We start from the raw sequence: 17314 nt of genomic DNA, 5'->3' as shown, positions 1-17314 counted from the left end.
TTTACCAGATGCAGTATATGGAACTGATGAATCAAGAGATAGAATGGAAAATTAAGCAAATGAGACAAAGGACATTTGAATCAGCAGATAAATGTGGGAAACTTCTAGCATGGCAATTGAAGAAGAGACAAAAATTGAACACAGTCACAAATTTGGAGGTGGAAGGAAAGAACATTTATAAACCAAATGAGATTAGTAATTGTTTTCAGAGTTATTTCAGAAGACTGTATGCACGAGGGCCGGAGAAAGAAGGAGAAATAGATGATTTTCTTAAGAAATATGGATTACAAAAAATTTCACAACAAAGTACAATGGTTTTGAATGAGAAAATAACAGAACAAGAAATAGAGGGTGCCATTCAAAATATGCAACTCGGGAAATCTCCAGGACCAGATGGGTTGACTTCCAGATATTACAAAGCTTTGAAGGAATGGTTAGTACAACCACTGAAGGAGGTCTGTAATGAAATTTTAGAGGGGGAAAAGGCACCCGAATCGTGGAAAGAAGCATTTATTACGCTTATACCGAAAACTGAGACTGAAAAGAATCAGATTAAGAACTACCGCCCTATATCATTACTTAATGTGGATTACAAAATATTTGCTGACATTTTGGCAAAAAGACTGAAGAAGGTGTTGGTGGAAGAGATTCATAAGGACCAGGCTGGCTTTCTCCCAGGGAGACATTTGTCAGACAACGTGAGAAATATAATAGACATTATGGAAATGTTAGAAGTTAACATTAACACGAAGGCAGTATTAATATTTGTGGATGCGGAGAAAGCTTTTGACAATATTTCCTGGAGTTTTATGAAGAAGAATCTCCATGGGATGGGGGTAGGTCAAGGTTTTGAAAATGGTATAGGTGCAATATATTCTGAACAAAAAGCAAAGTTAATTGTAAATAATGTGGTTACTGAAGAACTTACTATAGAAAAAGGGACACGACAGGGGTGCCCAATATCCCCATTACTTTTTATATCTGTCTTGGAAGTTTTGTTAAATATGATTAGGGGGGACCAGCTGGTTAAAGGAATTCAGGTCGGAGCTAAACAATATAAACTGAGGGCCTTCGCAGATGACTTAGTATTGACTTTACAAGAGCCAGACACTAGTACGAAAAGAGTTTTAGAACTAATTCAAGTTTTTGGTCAGGTAGCAGGATTCAAGCTGAATAAGCAAAAAACTAAAGTCTTGGAGAAAAAATTAACAATTGCAGAAAAAGAGAGGTTTCAAAGTGAGACTGGATTAACGGTGGCAAAGAAAGTGAAATATTTAGGGATTAGCATGACATCTAAGAATGTGAATCTATTTAAAGACAATTACGATAAATGTTGGACAGAAGTAAAGAAAGATCTAGAAATATGGTCAAATTTGAAACTTTCCTTGTTAGGCCGAATTGCTGTTATTAAGATGAATGTATTGCCTAGAATGCTATTTTTGTTTCAGACATTACAGGTTGTAGACAAAATGGACTGTTTCAAGAAGTGGCAGAAAGATATATCTAAATTTGTCTGGCAGGGCAAAAAGCCCAGAATAAAATTTAAGATATTAACTGACGCAAAAGATAGAGGGGGGTTTGCCCTGCCGGACTTAAGACTATACTATGAATCGGCAGCTTTCTGCTGGTTGAAAGATTGGCTACTTCTTGAGAATACAGACATTTTGGATTTGGAAGGATTTGATAATAGATTCGGTTGGCATGCATATATATGGTATGACAAGGTAAAAATTCACAAAGGATTCAAAAATCATATTGTTAGGAAAGCTCTGTACAATGTTTGGATTCGATATAAGGATCTGTTGGAAAACAAAACCCCTAGGTGGCTTTCACCAATGGAAGCTAAGGCGGTGAAAAAACTTAATATGGAATCTAAATGGCCAAGATATGGTGAAATTTTAGAGCAAGACAGTGGGAAAATTAAATTACAGAGTTTTGAGAAATTGAAGTCTAAAGTAAGAGATTGGCTTCATTACCATCAAATAATGGAGGTGTTTAAACAAGACAGGAAAATTGGCTTCCAGATGGAGAGATCAAAACTAGAAACAGAACTGTTAGAACCCAATACTAAGAACTTATCAAGAATGTATAACCTGCTGTTGAAGTGGAACACACTAGATGAGATAGTTAAATCAGCTATGATTAAGTGGGCACAAGACATTGGTCACGACATTATGTTTGCTGACTGGGAACAGTTATGGACCACCGGTATAAAATTTACGGCATGTAATGCCTTAAGAGAAAATATTATGAAAATGATTTATAGGTGGTACATGACCCCGGTCAAGCTTGCAAAAAATTATCATTTGCCCAATAACAAATGTTGGAAATGTAATGCGACTGAAGGTACCTTCTACCACCTTTGGTGGACTTGTCCGAGGATTAAGGCCTTTTGGGAAATGATTTATAATGAAATTAAGAAGGTACTTAAATGTACTTTTCATAAGAAACCAGAGGCATTTCTCCTGGGCATGGTCGGCCAATTGGTGCCAAGGAAGGATAGAATGTTTTTTATGTACGCTACCACAGCAGCAAGGATTCTTTTAGCAAAGTATTGGAAGACACAAGAACTACCTATGCTGGAAGAATGGCAGACGAAGGTGATTGACTATATGGGATTGGCGGAGATGACTGGCAGAATCCGTGACCAAGAAAAAGAGACGGTGGAAGAAGACTGGAAGAAATTCAAAGTATATCTTAAGAACTGCTGTAAAATTAATGAATGTTAAAATGTCAAGGGAAAGGAAAATATAGAATTAAAGCTGTAACTGATAAAGTATGAGAAGAAACTAAAATAAGAAGATGTTATTAATTGATTGACGTGAGGGGTTGTTAAAAAAAGTTTAAAACAGGGATGCAGAAAAGGGGAGGTAAGGGGAAGTCTGGGAAGGAAGGTTTATGAAAAAGAGGTTTTGAAATTATACATGTTTATATGTTTTTGTTTGTCTTTTTGTGTGTGTTGTTTTGTTTTTAATCTGTGTTGAAAAATCAATAAAAAATTATTATAAAAAAAAAAATGAAAGACCAACATTGACTTCCTGACAGTAAGAGCTGTTTGACAGTGGAATTTGCTGCCAAGGAGTGTGGTGGAGTCTCCTTCTTTGGAGGTCTTTAAGCAGAGGCTTGACAACCATATGTCAGGAGTGCTCTGATGGTGTTTCCTGCTTGGCAGGGGGTTGGACTCGATGGCCCTTGTGGTCTCTTCCAACTCTATGATTCTATGATTCTATGATTCTACATTTTGGGGCACAATTCAAAGTGTTGGTGCTCACTTTTAAAGCCCTAAACGGCCTCGGTCCAGTATACCTGAAGGAGCGTCTTCACCCCAATCATTCGGCCCGGACATTGAGGTCCAGCGCCGAGGGCCTTCTGGCAGTTCCCTCATTCCGAGAAGCCAAGTTACAGGGAACCAGGCAGAGGTCCTTCTCGGTAGTGGCACCCGCCCTGTGGAACACCCTCCCACCAGATGTCAAAGAGAAAAACAACTACCAGACTTTTAGAAGACATCTGAAGGCAGCGCTGTTTAGGGAAGCTTTTAATGTTTAATAGACTATTGTATTTTAATATTCTGTTGGAAGCCGCCCAGAGTGGCTGGGGAAAACCAGCCAGATGGGCAGGGTATAAATAATAAATTATCATCATCATCATCATCATCATCATCATCATCATCTCTGCATGGCTCAAGGTGTCATCAAAACCACAATGCTCCTCTGATAGGCAGGACAGTTCTAAAGGAAGCTTAAAGCAAGAAGTTTAAAGCATTGCACAATCTCTGATGGCATGGAATTGTGATGATTGAAACAATCCCAATTAGCTCCTCAGATGATTTGATGCAGGGGTTTTCAGGTGCTACCAAGCTTCTAATCAAGCCAGATGACTTTGCTCCACAAACACTCAGCAAAATTACACGTTTCTTGCTGTCATCGTCAATATAATTAGCAAAGAAGAACTAAGGATGTCTCTCAGCATACTGCAACTGGTCCTCCTAATCAGCCAACTCAGTGGCTCACTCTCCCTTCTTCGTACGTATATTGGGTATCTGGCATCTGGGGACAACATCCATACATATGACTAAGTGGGCTCTGGGAGCACATGAAATCTGGTGTCACAATACATTTGCTGGCCTTTAATGTGCTACCAGGCTCTTTGTTCTTTTTACAAATGCTGTGTATTTGATTTTAAATTTTGCTGACAATCATAGAGTGAAAGACTTAAAGATGGTTTCCTTTATGTACACAAGTTTACTGTACATTGTAATCATGTTTATGCGATTAGTTTGAGTGATTTCTTCTTTGGGCAATATTATTACACTTTTCCTAAGCTTCTAAAATAGCAGCTATCATAAAGTGGCAAAACTGGCAAGGACAAACCTAAGGGAATGGAAAATCTAGAAATGCCCCCCCCCCCCAGTTTGAAGTGACTTGGAAATGATTGATTTGAGACCAGAATGATCTTAAATGGAAAGGATAAAGAAAAGAGTAGAAAAAAAACCTCCCATTGACACAAACTGTCAGTCATGGTACACCACATGAATTATGAGATCAGAATTATGAGATTAGCACCTGGTTATCTGGCTGCCACATAGCAGGAAAAGTGGGACTCTAGCATTACCGGGCATGCCCATTACAGATAAAGTTATATCACAGAAAATAGGCAATGTCTGAACAGGAAAAGCCAAACAGATAAACTCAAATGATTAAACACTGCCATGGATTAAACACTGCTCCTGAGTGATGGGATTTAATATATATATATATAGAGAGAGAGAGAGAGAGAAACTGATAAAACTAGAAGTCAGAAGCAACAGAGACTGCTGAACAGAGACTGGATGAAATCTCTATCCTATGGGAAATGATAGTGTTGTGGCTAATGGCTTTCAAAAAGACACATGAATTTTGACCACACACAGGTGAAGTCTAGGATGTGAATGTTTCAGTAGGCTTTGATTTGAGGATCCGCATTCTAAAAAGTGACTTAAAGCTGAGATGTCCACATGACGGTGGAGTTAACCCACCCACAGGTGGAGTTAACCCACCTGTAGCTTATTACAGCATATGTGGGCTATATAAAGTCTCGAAGTTTTTATCAGTAGCTATATTGGTATTGCCATTATTATGGGAGTACACTTTGGAACCAGAAAACCTGTATAACTTTAAATCTCATGCCAAGAGCAATTAAAAAAATAATTCCCCAATATCATTCTAATAATAGCCTCATTATAACAGTACCAGATTTATAGAGTTGGAAGGGACCCTGAGGATCATCTAGTCCAGCCCCCTGCAATGCAGGAATATGCAGCTGTCCCTTATGGGGATCGAACCTGTGACCTTGGTGTTAAACAGCACCATGATCTAACCAACTGAGCTATCCAACCATTTTTTATCCAATTAGTATAATTAATAATGTCAATTATTCAAATGTCAAATTATACAATTTAATTAAACTGACCCCCTCATATACTAGAGTTGATGAGTTCATTCTTCTACATTTTTTCTGCATTCCAAAATTTTAATAATTCCATTCCATTACATTCAGATTGGAACAGCTACAATCTTGTGATTTCAATTCATGTTGGTATAATAGGTAATTTATGAAGTTTCAATTGAGGAACTTTAGCTGTAATCCTTATTCTTTCCTGTGTGTGACAATTTTTTTCATGATGTTTTCCCATCCATATATAATGTTGTATCCTTTACTCTCACAGCTGGTAGACTCCTTTCCTCCCTGCCGTTCATTTATGGCCATTTATCTCAAACACATTCCTTTGTGGATAATGGAGGTTAGGGATTTTGCTCTATATTTTCAAAGAATAGCATTTCTTCCCCCCTTCCCTCTCAGTTCCTTTCTCTCACACACACAGTTCCAGTTTTGTTAAAATCCATACAATATTCCAATTTTCTCCATCCTCACTTGTGCAGATATTATTTAATAAAACTTGCCTTCTGGGGGGCATTCTGTCATATCATAAATGTCAAGAAAACCCTTAAGTAAGCAAACCATGGGCTCCCCTCCCCACATCGTCTCTTTCACCAAATGAAATCCGCTCTCAATCCAAACCTTTCATATCCTTGTAGCTGGGTTGTTTTTGCAGTTTCTTATCTCATTGTCTCTGGCACGTGCCTGTAGTTTACTCCAATTAAAGTCCAATTAACAGGATAACCTGTGCTTCCAAGAACGGGAGCAGGCTGGGGGTGAGGGTTGTGGCAGCCAGAGTGCTCCTTGCACCCAGTGCCTCTGCCTGCCCTCACATTCCATGGGGAATTGAGTGCCAGACCACTAGGCAAACTGCGGGTGAGAGACTGGTTCCTCTTCCAACCCTATCATTATCTGATTATCTCCATCTGTCTCTCTCCCATGTTAGTAGGAGAAACTCTGTTCTTAGCACACCGGAAACAGGAAGCCAAGAGCAACTTGCTTAACTTTTGTAAACCTCCCTGCTGATAGTTTCCAAATTCATTTTTTATCATCTGTGTTAAATTTTCTTTTGGACATTAATGCCAGAACATTCAGAGTAAAGAAACAAAATTAACTAGCATATATTCTTTAAAACAAACAAAACATGTTAGCCATCAGTATGGTCAAAATCTGTAAGTGTCCTTTGGGGGAAATTGCAGAGTACAGTGGTGCCTCGCAAGACGAAATTAATCCGTTCCGTGAGGCTCTTCGTATAGCGGTTTTTTCGTCTTGCGAAGCAAGCCCATTGACAGCTTAGCAGATTAGCGCTATTAACGGTTTAGCGGCTTTTAGCGGATCAGCTGATAAGCGGCTTAGGGCTTAGGAAAAGGGGGGGGGAGGGAAAAAAACCCGCAGGAACTCGCAAGGCATTTTCGTCTTGCGAAGCAAGCCCATAGGGAAATTCGTTTTGCGAAGCGCCTCCAAAACGGAAAACCCTTTCGTCTAGTGGGTTTTCCGTCTTACAAGGCGTTCGTCTTGCGGGGCACCACTGTAATCCCATCCTCTTGACCCGTTGGAAAGGTGAACTTACCTGAATATTTAGCCGTGCTCTGTGGGCCCCAAGGCCATATCGCTTTACAGTAGAAGCATGGAGCTGGAAGTCAGTAATTTTTAATGTTTCAAGACCAAGTGGAGGGCAACCTGGAAAGCAAGGATTTATATCTTAAGTTGAGAAAACTATATTTGATTGTGTATATGCACAGGTTATATGTGTATAAATATAAACACATTTTCTGACAAATGCATCTCAGAGATAGATAGATAGATAAATTAGTTCTACAACTTCATATTTTTTTTTTTGATTTCAATTTAGCAAGCTGCCATACATCCCAGGTTACTGTTTTTAATTAAAACCAATTATCAAGTCCTTCATCCTTCTTTCCCTTTTCCTTTTCCTTTGAAACGAACTTAGTCATATCTATCCAGATTTAGACTGAAAAATGTTTTCCACAGCCCAAACATTTCAAGTTCTTCCACTCACAATCTCCCTTCCTGGGGCTTTTGGGCCAACTGAGGAAGTGAAAAGCAAGACTGCAAATCATAGTTCTTTAATCTTTGTTTCTAGTTCATCCACTTCCAACTATTAAGTTAGCATTTAGTCAACATACCAGTAGAATAATATCTGTGTTCAAAGTAACCACGGCATCCTGATTCCTCTAAGGTCAATTGCCAGGAGTTAGTAATGATTTAGAACTATGTTGTCTTCAGTCTAAAAAGCTATTTAAAATCCATAGCAATGTCTTTATTAGTCCCATATGAGGACACGACCTCTCAGCTGTCCACTTGAAAAGCACAAAGTTTTCCAAAGAAAGGGTTGAGCCCTTGAGTAGATATAAACATGCTGGAGATACAAAGGACACAGTTTGAAACAGTTTGAAACAAAGTTGGTGTAATGATAACAGAGGTTTTCTCCCATTTTATTATCCGTAATTTATTCACAATTGTCTCATGGCACCACTGCAGCCACATTATTGCACCCTTCTGCAAATGAAACCACTTGCAGAATGATCTGTATTAATTTGGCTGGATTTAGAAAACAACTCTCATCTGACCCATACACATGGAGGAGACCGAGGAGGCAGTGCCTTGCCTGCTCACCTGTCACACCTGTCCTACCTTCAGTGTTCCAGGATGTCCACACAGGGCACTAATGTCTTAATAGCTCTGGTGTAAGTAAAATCCAATATACAATGAATTGTGTGGTGGATCACCAGTTTTTTCTGAAATAACTGAACATGCGAAACCGAATGGAGGATTTTATGGTCCTTCATGCAGAGACGTCCTGGGATGTTGTCACTGCTGTCTCTACAGATTCAGGACAGGTGTCAACCAGCCCAGCATCATAGAGGTTGCTACATAAAGCATCCTGGGTGAAACAGTGGAAGGATGAATCAATTGGTGTTTCCTAAGAAGTAACAAATGACTGGAGATGTTTTCTTGACTAGGCCATTTATCTGTATGGTAGTGTCTACTCTGTAAGCGGTGATGCAAGAGAAGAAAGAAAGCAGTTGGAACACTGACCCTAGTGCTGACCTCTGGACTCCTCACTGTTCAAAGAAGTGGGGAGCACTCAACTGTTATGTTGCTGAAGTAGAGTCAGAGATGTTTCTCAGTGGTATGATCCTCCCATGTTATTTTGGTAGCATATGCATTGATGTTGGGCTATAACATGGCTCTTTCATATGTCAGCGTTGTCTGTAAGAAGAAAGCACATGGCTTCTGATTCTGAATGTTACCAGAGTGGTGTTGGACTGGACCTCCAAATGTACATAAGAGCATAAGGCCAAGGGACTATCCAATCCAGTACAGCATCTTGCTCCCCTCCTGGCCAACCAGATGCCTATGGGAAGCCCACAAGCAATACCTGAGCCCAAGAGCATCTTCCCCATTTGCAATTCCCATATTGTCTCCAACAGTGGAGGGAGATTGTAGCCAGCACTGCAACTCTGGCAACATACTGATGGGGCTTCATATTCCTAAACCTACATTTCCAAAAATCTACTACTGACCCTCTCTTCTTTGAGGAAAAACTTGTTAACATAATCTCGTTAAAAACAAACTGCAGTATAAACCCAGGGTTATGATTATTTAAAGATTTCTACCCCTATCAGAGCAATATGATGGGGCTGAAGTGCCCCTCTCTGGGGCAGCTCTATGGGAATAAATCTGTTGCCAATGATATTCCCACATGAGGTAATGGCCAAAACAAGGCAATCCATGGCCATGCTGTTACCAGCGCTAGATCAAAAGTCCCCTGTGCTCACAGATTGGACCCTGCCGTCCCTCAGTAACCTAGCCTGCTGCTGGCAATACTTAGCTTCTCTCCCACTGGTGTCAATCGGATGGGAAACTATTGGGTTAAAAAAAATACCTGCTGAAATAAATAAGCAGTAAAACCACCACCTCAACTCCCGCCCTGACCAGATTTAGATGGCATAACAGGGAATTTGTTTGTTTGTTTGTTTGTTTGTTTGTTTACTAGTCCGCCCTTCCTGCCCAAACAAAGACAAACAATTTAAAAAAAAAAAAACACAGTTAACTTATAATTGCTCTGTAAGCTCTTCAGATAAGAAAAACAGAATTGATTCAACCTGCTGAGTAAAAATGTGCAATGCCACACAAGGGATAGAAGCTGGATGGTGCCAGAAAAATGATCATGAGTATCTTTTTCTTTCTTTTTTTGCAGATTTCTGCTATTCAGTGTCTTTCACATTCATAAAGTGATAGAAATTCAAAAGTCAGCTTTGTATTTCAGTGACATTTTTTACTCTCTGCAAGAACTCCATCATGATTATCTGACTAGGTCTGCCAATATTAAATCCAATGTTAGTAAAGCTTTTATGTTGATGTAATTAACTACTTGATCTTTGATACTGAACAGAAGAAAATGCAATTGACATTAACAGCAATGAGTAAAGATGTGAACAAGTTACAGAGAGTGAGGAAAATCTAATATTGGCCATCTCTGCTAAGTACAGATGTGAAGTTTTAATAGTATGCATTGTTTTTGACAGGAGAGGTCTGAATGTTGTATCATGTCTAGAAAAAAATACAACGCAGTGTTCAGCCTTCTGTTCTCAAGCATGAAGCCAAACTTTGGATTTGTAGATGTGCAGAAATGTGCCATATTCATTGATCTAAATTTGATTGTTACCAAATTTACAAATAAAAAAGAGAGGGGGAACTGGATTTAGTTTTGGAGACATGGCTCTGATTCAGAGCAGAAAATATTTAAACATACGAACACTGCAGATAGACCTGAATAATATCTGAGTTTTTAGGCTTTTCTTCCAGCCTTATGCTAAAACATGGTCCAAAATTAGTTTCTGCAGGCATGGCTAAGCTGACATATTTTCATAGATATCAGGAAGGAAAACATGGACAAGATTTCTTGATAAAATTAACAGAACATTATTGACTATACTAAAAGATAGGGTTCATTACCAGAATTGAGTTACGGATTAGAACTGTATTTGTGCTATTGTGAATTTCCCTGGAATCAGTGGTGAAGGGAAGAATAGAAATGTTTTAAGTAAATAAATAAACAAATAATATCAGCAGCATCACTTTTCTTGTAAAATACAAGAAGCTGTACATAAATGTACATGTCCCTGATTGCAAACCCTCATCCTACACCGTTTCCTTCCTGCAGTCTATCCTTATCCATTTCCTTTGCCTTTCCTGAAACCTCTCACTCTATTCTCATCACTATCACACACACAAAAAAGTGATGGACTCAAAAGGTTGACTTGCAATGCATCTGAATCTTGCCATGTGACCCACAGGATTTTATCAGTATTGAAAACAATAGATGCACCGTTTTCTGCCGTGAAGCTTTTTTGAGTTGAATATATGGTTTGATCACTTGGTGTTGTTAAACATTGCCGTAGACAGGCTTTGTGGAGGTTGGATGAGACTGAACAACATACTTCATACAATTGAAATAATTCTGTTTTATTTATAGCTGCAGACAATTGATAGGGGGCGGAGGATAAATTGCAGCTATATTCTGCCACCTTGAGGATGGATCCACTTATATGATATTTCCACATTTGTCCCTAATTTATACCAGATGCTTGGTATATTAATCTAGAGTTTTGAGGGCTTAAATTCCGAACATGGAATTTTGGGCATCTTGAATACCCCTTACAAGTCACCAGCAAAGAATCAAGTTCTAACATTTTCACACTTAGCCATTGTCGACTTTTGGAATGATGTTTTGCGTATTATGGGCCAGAGTTAAAACCTTAATTTGTTTCTTATATTTTTAAAGCAACAGCCAAATATCAGCATTGGAAATAAAGAGAAATTGATCTCTGTGTGCAGTTTTATCTTTCTTAAGCCACAAGGAGACCCTGTTTAACATATCCTCATTAGAACACCTTCAATTTGGCCTAATCCTAACTTTTGCCTTTAAGTAAGGTGAGCGGACATGGCACACCAGGAAAAAATACCCTCCTTCCCTACAGACCCTTCTTGGGTGAAGATTAGGTGAGGAGGCCCTCCTTCACCATCAGAAGTATGGGAGAGAGGGCATTCTCTGTGAACGCCCTAAACTGTCTTTTTTACATTGTTTTAATCTGTCCTGGGACCTTATGGTGAAGAAATTTAAAACAACCACAAAAGTGTGAGAAGTACTTGAGAAAATTGAAACCTCTGAGACTCTTGAGGTAATCAGGGCTGGCCTAAGACATTTGCTACCTGAGGCAGAACAACAAATGGCAGTCTTGCTGCCCACCATCACACACAAGTCAAGGTCCATAATACCTAAGGCCAGCCAAATTATTTTGGTATCTAAGACTGGGAGTAAAAAACTGTTTTTCTTTTTCCTGGAAGTAAAAATGCAACAACAATAAACCATTTGCTAGCCTTAATGACATCCACAATGAGCTGCCTGCAGTTTCTAAGAGTTGAATGAATGAATACATAATAATGAATAATGAATGAATACACATAAATCATTTTGTATGCCACCTTTCCACAGCTCAAATCATGCTCAAGGAGGGTTACAACATGAAAATAATATATAAATTGGCAACGTAACAAAAATAGCCGTAAACAATCATTAGAAAATACACAACCAAACTGAACTACTTCCACATAAATCACAGCAAGATTTAAAATAAAAATACAAAGATGCCAAAAGAAAAAAAAACCCAACAGCAACAACCCCCGCCCAACAAAAAACAGCAACAATGCCAAACAATACCCCAGCCCAAGAGTGTGTTCAGCAGCAGCTTTTGTAGCTGTAGTCAGTCAGGGCCCTGCCCTCCTAAGCCTGGAAGGTTTTCCAGGACACATAGCCTTAAGTACTGCTTGATACCTTTTGTCCCTGCCTGATCACTGAGGGCCTTGGGTAGTCATTATTCGTGGATTCCTTTGGCTCAGGTTTATGGTAGGGCTGCCATACATCCGGATTGTCCCAGACATTGCTGGGATTTCAAAGGCAGAATTGAGGCATGGGGAGAATTTTTTTTTTTTTTTTGGGGGGGGGGGAGAAAAGCTCAACAACTTTGGTGGTGGTTTCATAAGAAAAAGCTCATCAGCTTTCAGTTTACGGCTCACATCAACCAGCAGTCATGTGTTTAGTGTTGTAGGCTAACTTCTTTGGAACTTCCAGCTGAGATCAGAAGGGCCCCCTCCCTGTTGAACTTCAGGTGCTTGATGAAGACTTTTTTATTATCGCAGACATTTTAGCTAAGCTTTCCTGATTTTATGGTTAGTTTAAACCAGGGGTCAGCAAACTTTCAGCAGGGGGCTGGTCCACTGTCCCTCAGACCTTGTGGGGGGCTGGAGTATATTTTGAAAAATAATAATGAATTAATTCCTGTGCTCCACAAATAACCCAGAAAAACATTTTAAATAAAAGGGCACATTCTACTCATGTAAAAACACACTGATTCCTGGACTGTCTGCAGGCTGGATTTAGAAGGCGATCGGGCTGGATCCTTAGTTTGCCCTAGTTCCTTAGTGGGCCTTAGTTTGCTCACCCATGGCTTAAATTGATTTTTTCCTTTGTATCTCTTTAGTGACCTCAGTGTACACTGCTTTGAAACAATGGTATAAGTGGCATGTATAAATTGCTGAAATAAATAAAATTAAATAAAAATATTTCTGAAACAGCCACACTCTGGAAGCCTTTCCCTAGAAAAGCACAAATGTGAATTTTCAAAAGCGGGATGGGCCCCCCTCAGCTCTCCGTTGTCTTTGGAATTTCATAGGTCTTCACTTATGCCTTTTAAGAGCTTAATGATATCGTTCCCTTTTCTGAAACCAGCTGCATCATGTTGCTTTCACAGAGACAGATCAGAATGCTTCAGCTTGTTGGAAATATTTTTGGAGTTCAGTATCAGTATTGGGGGTAATGCCCTCTCCTCCCACTGAACATTTCGTCATTCTTTGCACGATAGCAAAAGAACAGGGAGATAATTATCAATGTGGTCCCTCTACTCCAAACATGGAATTGTTGAACCAAACATTTTGGATATTTAGAAAGGCTGAATTGTTTATTCATCAGTCTCCAAAGGAGTGCTCCTTTGCACTTCTGGGTTCCAGCTGGCTGTGTGGCTGCCAACTTTTTTTGTTTTTAAAAAGCACATTTAACGTTGAGCTTCTGTTATTTTGGCAGGGTTGAAAGTGGGAATTTCTAGTAAATCTGTTCTCATGAGATTTCCCCTCCAAGTTTTCAGACTGAAGAGGTTCAGTTAAGCTTTAGATAACATACAACAGGATATCTTTGAAACGGGTATGTTTGAAACTACTGCTGCTGCCTTATCTTGTTTTAAGCAATATAATTTTATGATGCTCATAAAATGAATGCTGTATATATATCAAAGACCCTGTGGACATCCTGTTTTCAAACTGTTCTAATGATTAAAAACATAGCTTGAAAAGAGGTTGCTTTCCTGTTTGCACACACGGTAACCCAATACCAAAATGCAGGTAAATTATTATCATGTTCCTCGAAGTATATTGCTGTGATGTGTATCTCTAAAGCAGTAATGTAATGGAGCATCAGTATATTTATTAAAAAAACAAGAATCAGAAGGGATTCTTTGAGCAGAGAAATTGCAGGTGGTAAGAAAGATACTGTGGGTAGATACAATGTGTGGCTGAGTAGTTACAGTGCTAGACTAGGAGCTGGGTGACCAGGGTTCAAATGCCCATCAACCATGAAACTCACTGGGAGACCTTGGGCCAGTCATGATCTCACACTAACCTACCTCACAGAATTGTTGTAAAGATAAAATGGGGAGAAGAAGAACCAGGTTACACCACTATGAGCTCCTTGGAGGAGCAGAACACCTTCAGTGGTGGCCAAACTCGGCCCTCCAGCTGTGTTGGGACTACATTTCCCATCACCCCTGACCACTGGTCCTGTTAGCTAGGGATGATGGGAGTTGTAGTCCCAAAACAGCTGGAGGGCTGAGTTTGGCCACCACTGACTAAATGATAAATATGGAGTAGAGAAATGTTAGGAAAGGATGGGGTAAGCAGCCCCTTCCCTAATAACTTTTCTTGTTTAAAAAGAAGCCCCCTCTTGAAACTGTTTTGCTTTCAAAATAAAGCACAAGGACTCCATTACAAATCTTTTCATGTACTATTATTTAGAATTCTTTTCTGAAATCTCTATGCTTGAAGGAATTATATCACCGAAGCCAGAATTCTGATATAAGAGCCCCTATGTCCTCCTCACTAGGAAGCCATTTGCTCTTAAGTCAACAGTAGGAAGTAAGTCTGATTTTGTTGTGGCTCACTCCCTAGTGCATGTATTTCAGGATCATAGCCTAAGCCTTGGAACAAATTGACAGCAATAGCTATGCCACTAACAAGGCCCTGGTTATAATAATGCAATTGGAGCTCTTGAGACCTTCCTGGGTTGGGCCCTCGCAGCTGACCTAAATTTCCAACTTCCAGTTTTTGAAAAAAATCCAAGTCTCTAGCCCTTGCAGAACCAGAGATGGGAAATGCTTTAGATCAGAGTGAACTTGACAACATTTCCAGCACAATCATTTTGCGTTTCCATACTGGCATGCAACACAAAAAAACTACAGTGCAATCTGATCCTGTGGAACAGAGGACATCCCTAGGAACACACTCATACAAAGAGAGTTCATATATGCAGCCTAACCTTAGGAGAATCCCTGGACATCTCAGAGATAAAACTGGAAAAGCAAGCATTTACCACTAGTGACCAAGGACAGGTTAAGGTTGTTAGAAGACTAAGAGCAGTTCCAAAATTAACAAACAAACAAAAATCCATATGTGCTTGTAGTGTGGTTCATCACCTTAGAAATTATCCTCACATAATCCATAGTAGTGATCTCAACTTTCTTGCCCACAGCTCAAATGATAAAGATTTTTTAAAAAATAAAATCCACTGGATGCATCCAACCATGCCTAAACCAGAACTTTGGATCCTTGCCAAGGAAAGACAAATATCAGATCAATCGTGGGTTAAGCCAGGGTTAACCAAAATGGTGCCCTCCAGACATTGCTGGACTACAATTCCCACAATCCCTTTCTATTGGCCATGCTGGCTGCTGCTGATTGGCACTGTAGTCCCGGCAACCACTAGCTGTGAGAGTGTATAACTTTGTTTTTAGACATTTTCAATATGTTATTTTATTTTAAAATGCATTGTTTTAACACGGATGTGTTTGCCACCATGGGTTCCCTTGGTATCAAAGATAGATTATACATTGAATAAATAAATAACATTAGATTACACCACATGGGCTATTCCAGGGACATAGGCACTGACTCCTAGGGGCTGAGGCAGTTTTGTCTACCCCCCCCCCCAAAAAAAATATAAGGGGGCCAGGCCCCCTCAATATTCAGGGGATGTCACATGACATTGTGCAACTTCATTCCCGCCCCCTCCGCCTATCCTCTGGAGAAGCTGGCACCTCTGTCTGGGGGTAATAAGCTATGCAACTACTAGCATTAGGTAGGTACCATCATTGTATTGCTTTCACAATACAGATCTACTCAGGCATGCTATTTTTATTAGATGCATGTTTTTGCTTTTGTATTATTAAAAAATCTTCCAAAGTTATCTCTATTTTGATAATTTTATCACGTCAACTTTTAAAAATATATATATATGTTTTTATTGCTTTTTAAATGTGTCACCATTCATGTAAACTAGTTAATGATTTATTTAGCAGTATATACATTTTGCTAAATATATGGTTTTCTTTTCCTGCCAAGACACCCTGACTATAATAATCTTCATACAACAATCCACCAAATATTCATTTTTCATAATGGAATGAATGATGGAATGGTTTACAAGTCAAGATCCTCTTGAAAAGAAATAAATATCAGTAGACGAAAGGAATCACACACATATAGGGAGAGCAAAATAAGCAGATTTTTACGCAGTCTGGTCTGCATGAGGAGGCAGAGCAAGAAAAAGATGGAAAGGAAAATTGCTTTTTTAAAGTAGGTAACCAATATACCAATCAGTTGAAAAACTGGATCGTTTCTCCTCTTCCAAAATATTTCCATTTGCTTTCTGCCAACAAATGCTTTCTTTTTTAGGTTGCTTTAACAAATCTTCAATTCTGCCAGGCACAACAAGAAAAAAACCATTCTTGTTTTCCTACAGAACCCTCATGAATGATACTGTCTCTCCTCCACATGAGTATAGGAAATGAGACTTATATAAGTTTTATAAAAATGCATAGGCCCATATCTATGCCAGCTCAAAGATTTTGGCTCATGTCTTCCCATGTATAGCATGGTCAGAATGGAGTCTATTATTTTCCAACACAGTTATTATAGCTAGTTAAATATGATTTACGTTCAGTAATCAAGTTCAATTAGAAAGCAATATGCAATTTGTATCTTAAGATTTAATTGTAAGTTCCTCTTCAAAGAAATGAGGGAAACTAATAATGTCAGTTTGTGAAAGCCTGAACTTTAAGACAGGGGCAGTGCATCCTGTTTTGCCACCCAAGGCAAAGTGGGACTGTGCCACCGCCCCACCCCCGCCAAAGCCTCCCTTACCTGGGTTGTGTGGCAACAACGGTGGGTTCTGGAAAAGATCCCACAAGTTCTTGAGAAGCTCTTGTGAGAGCGCACAAGATCTCATGAGATTTTGGCAAGATCTCATTGCCACTTTTCCACCAATGATGGAGGCTGCAGGGGCGACGCCTCTTGGGCTTCTGCAAGTTGGCTCTGCTTTAAGAACGTAAGATGAGCCTGTGAATCGGGCCCATGGCCCATCTAGTCCAGCACCCTGCTCTCATGGTGGCCAACCAGAGGCCAGTGGAAAACCAGTGAGCAGTCCATGAGCGCATAAGCACTCTTCTCACCCATGATTCCTAGCTACCAGTATACGTGCCTCTCAGGA

General features: G+C 39.5%; 1 protein-coding gene across 1 annotated transcript in view; it reads right to left on the bottom strand.

The window, feature by feature from the left end:
- CPXM2 (carboxypeptidase X, M14 family member 2) overlaps positions 1-17314 on the bottom strand; it is a 76293-nt gene that overhangs the window by 43367 nt on the left and 15612 nt on the right. The window contains exon 3 of the mRNA XM_079976662.1: positions 6986-7095. Coding sequence (XP_079832788.1) covers positions 6986-7095 — 110 coding nt within the window. The remainder of the gene's footprint in view (positions 1-6985; positions 7096-17314) is intronic.

This window comes from Podarcis cretensis (genome assembly GCF_951804945.1).
Source record: "Podarcis cretensis genome assembly, chromosome: 5".
NCBI classification, from domain to species: Eukaryota; Metazoa; Chordata; class Lepidosauria; order Squamata; family Lacertidae; genus Podarcis; species Podarcis cretensis.
The sequence above is the reverse complement of the archived record's forward strand: the minus strand, read 5'-3'. Positions and strand labels throughout refer to the sequence as shown.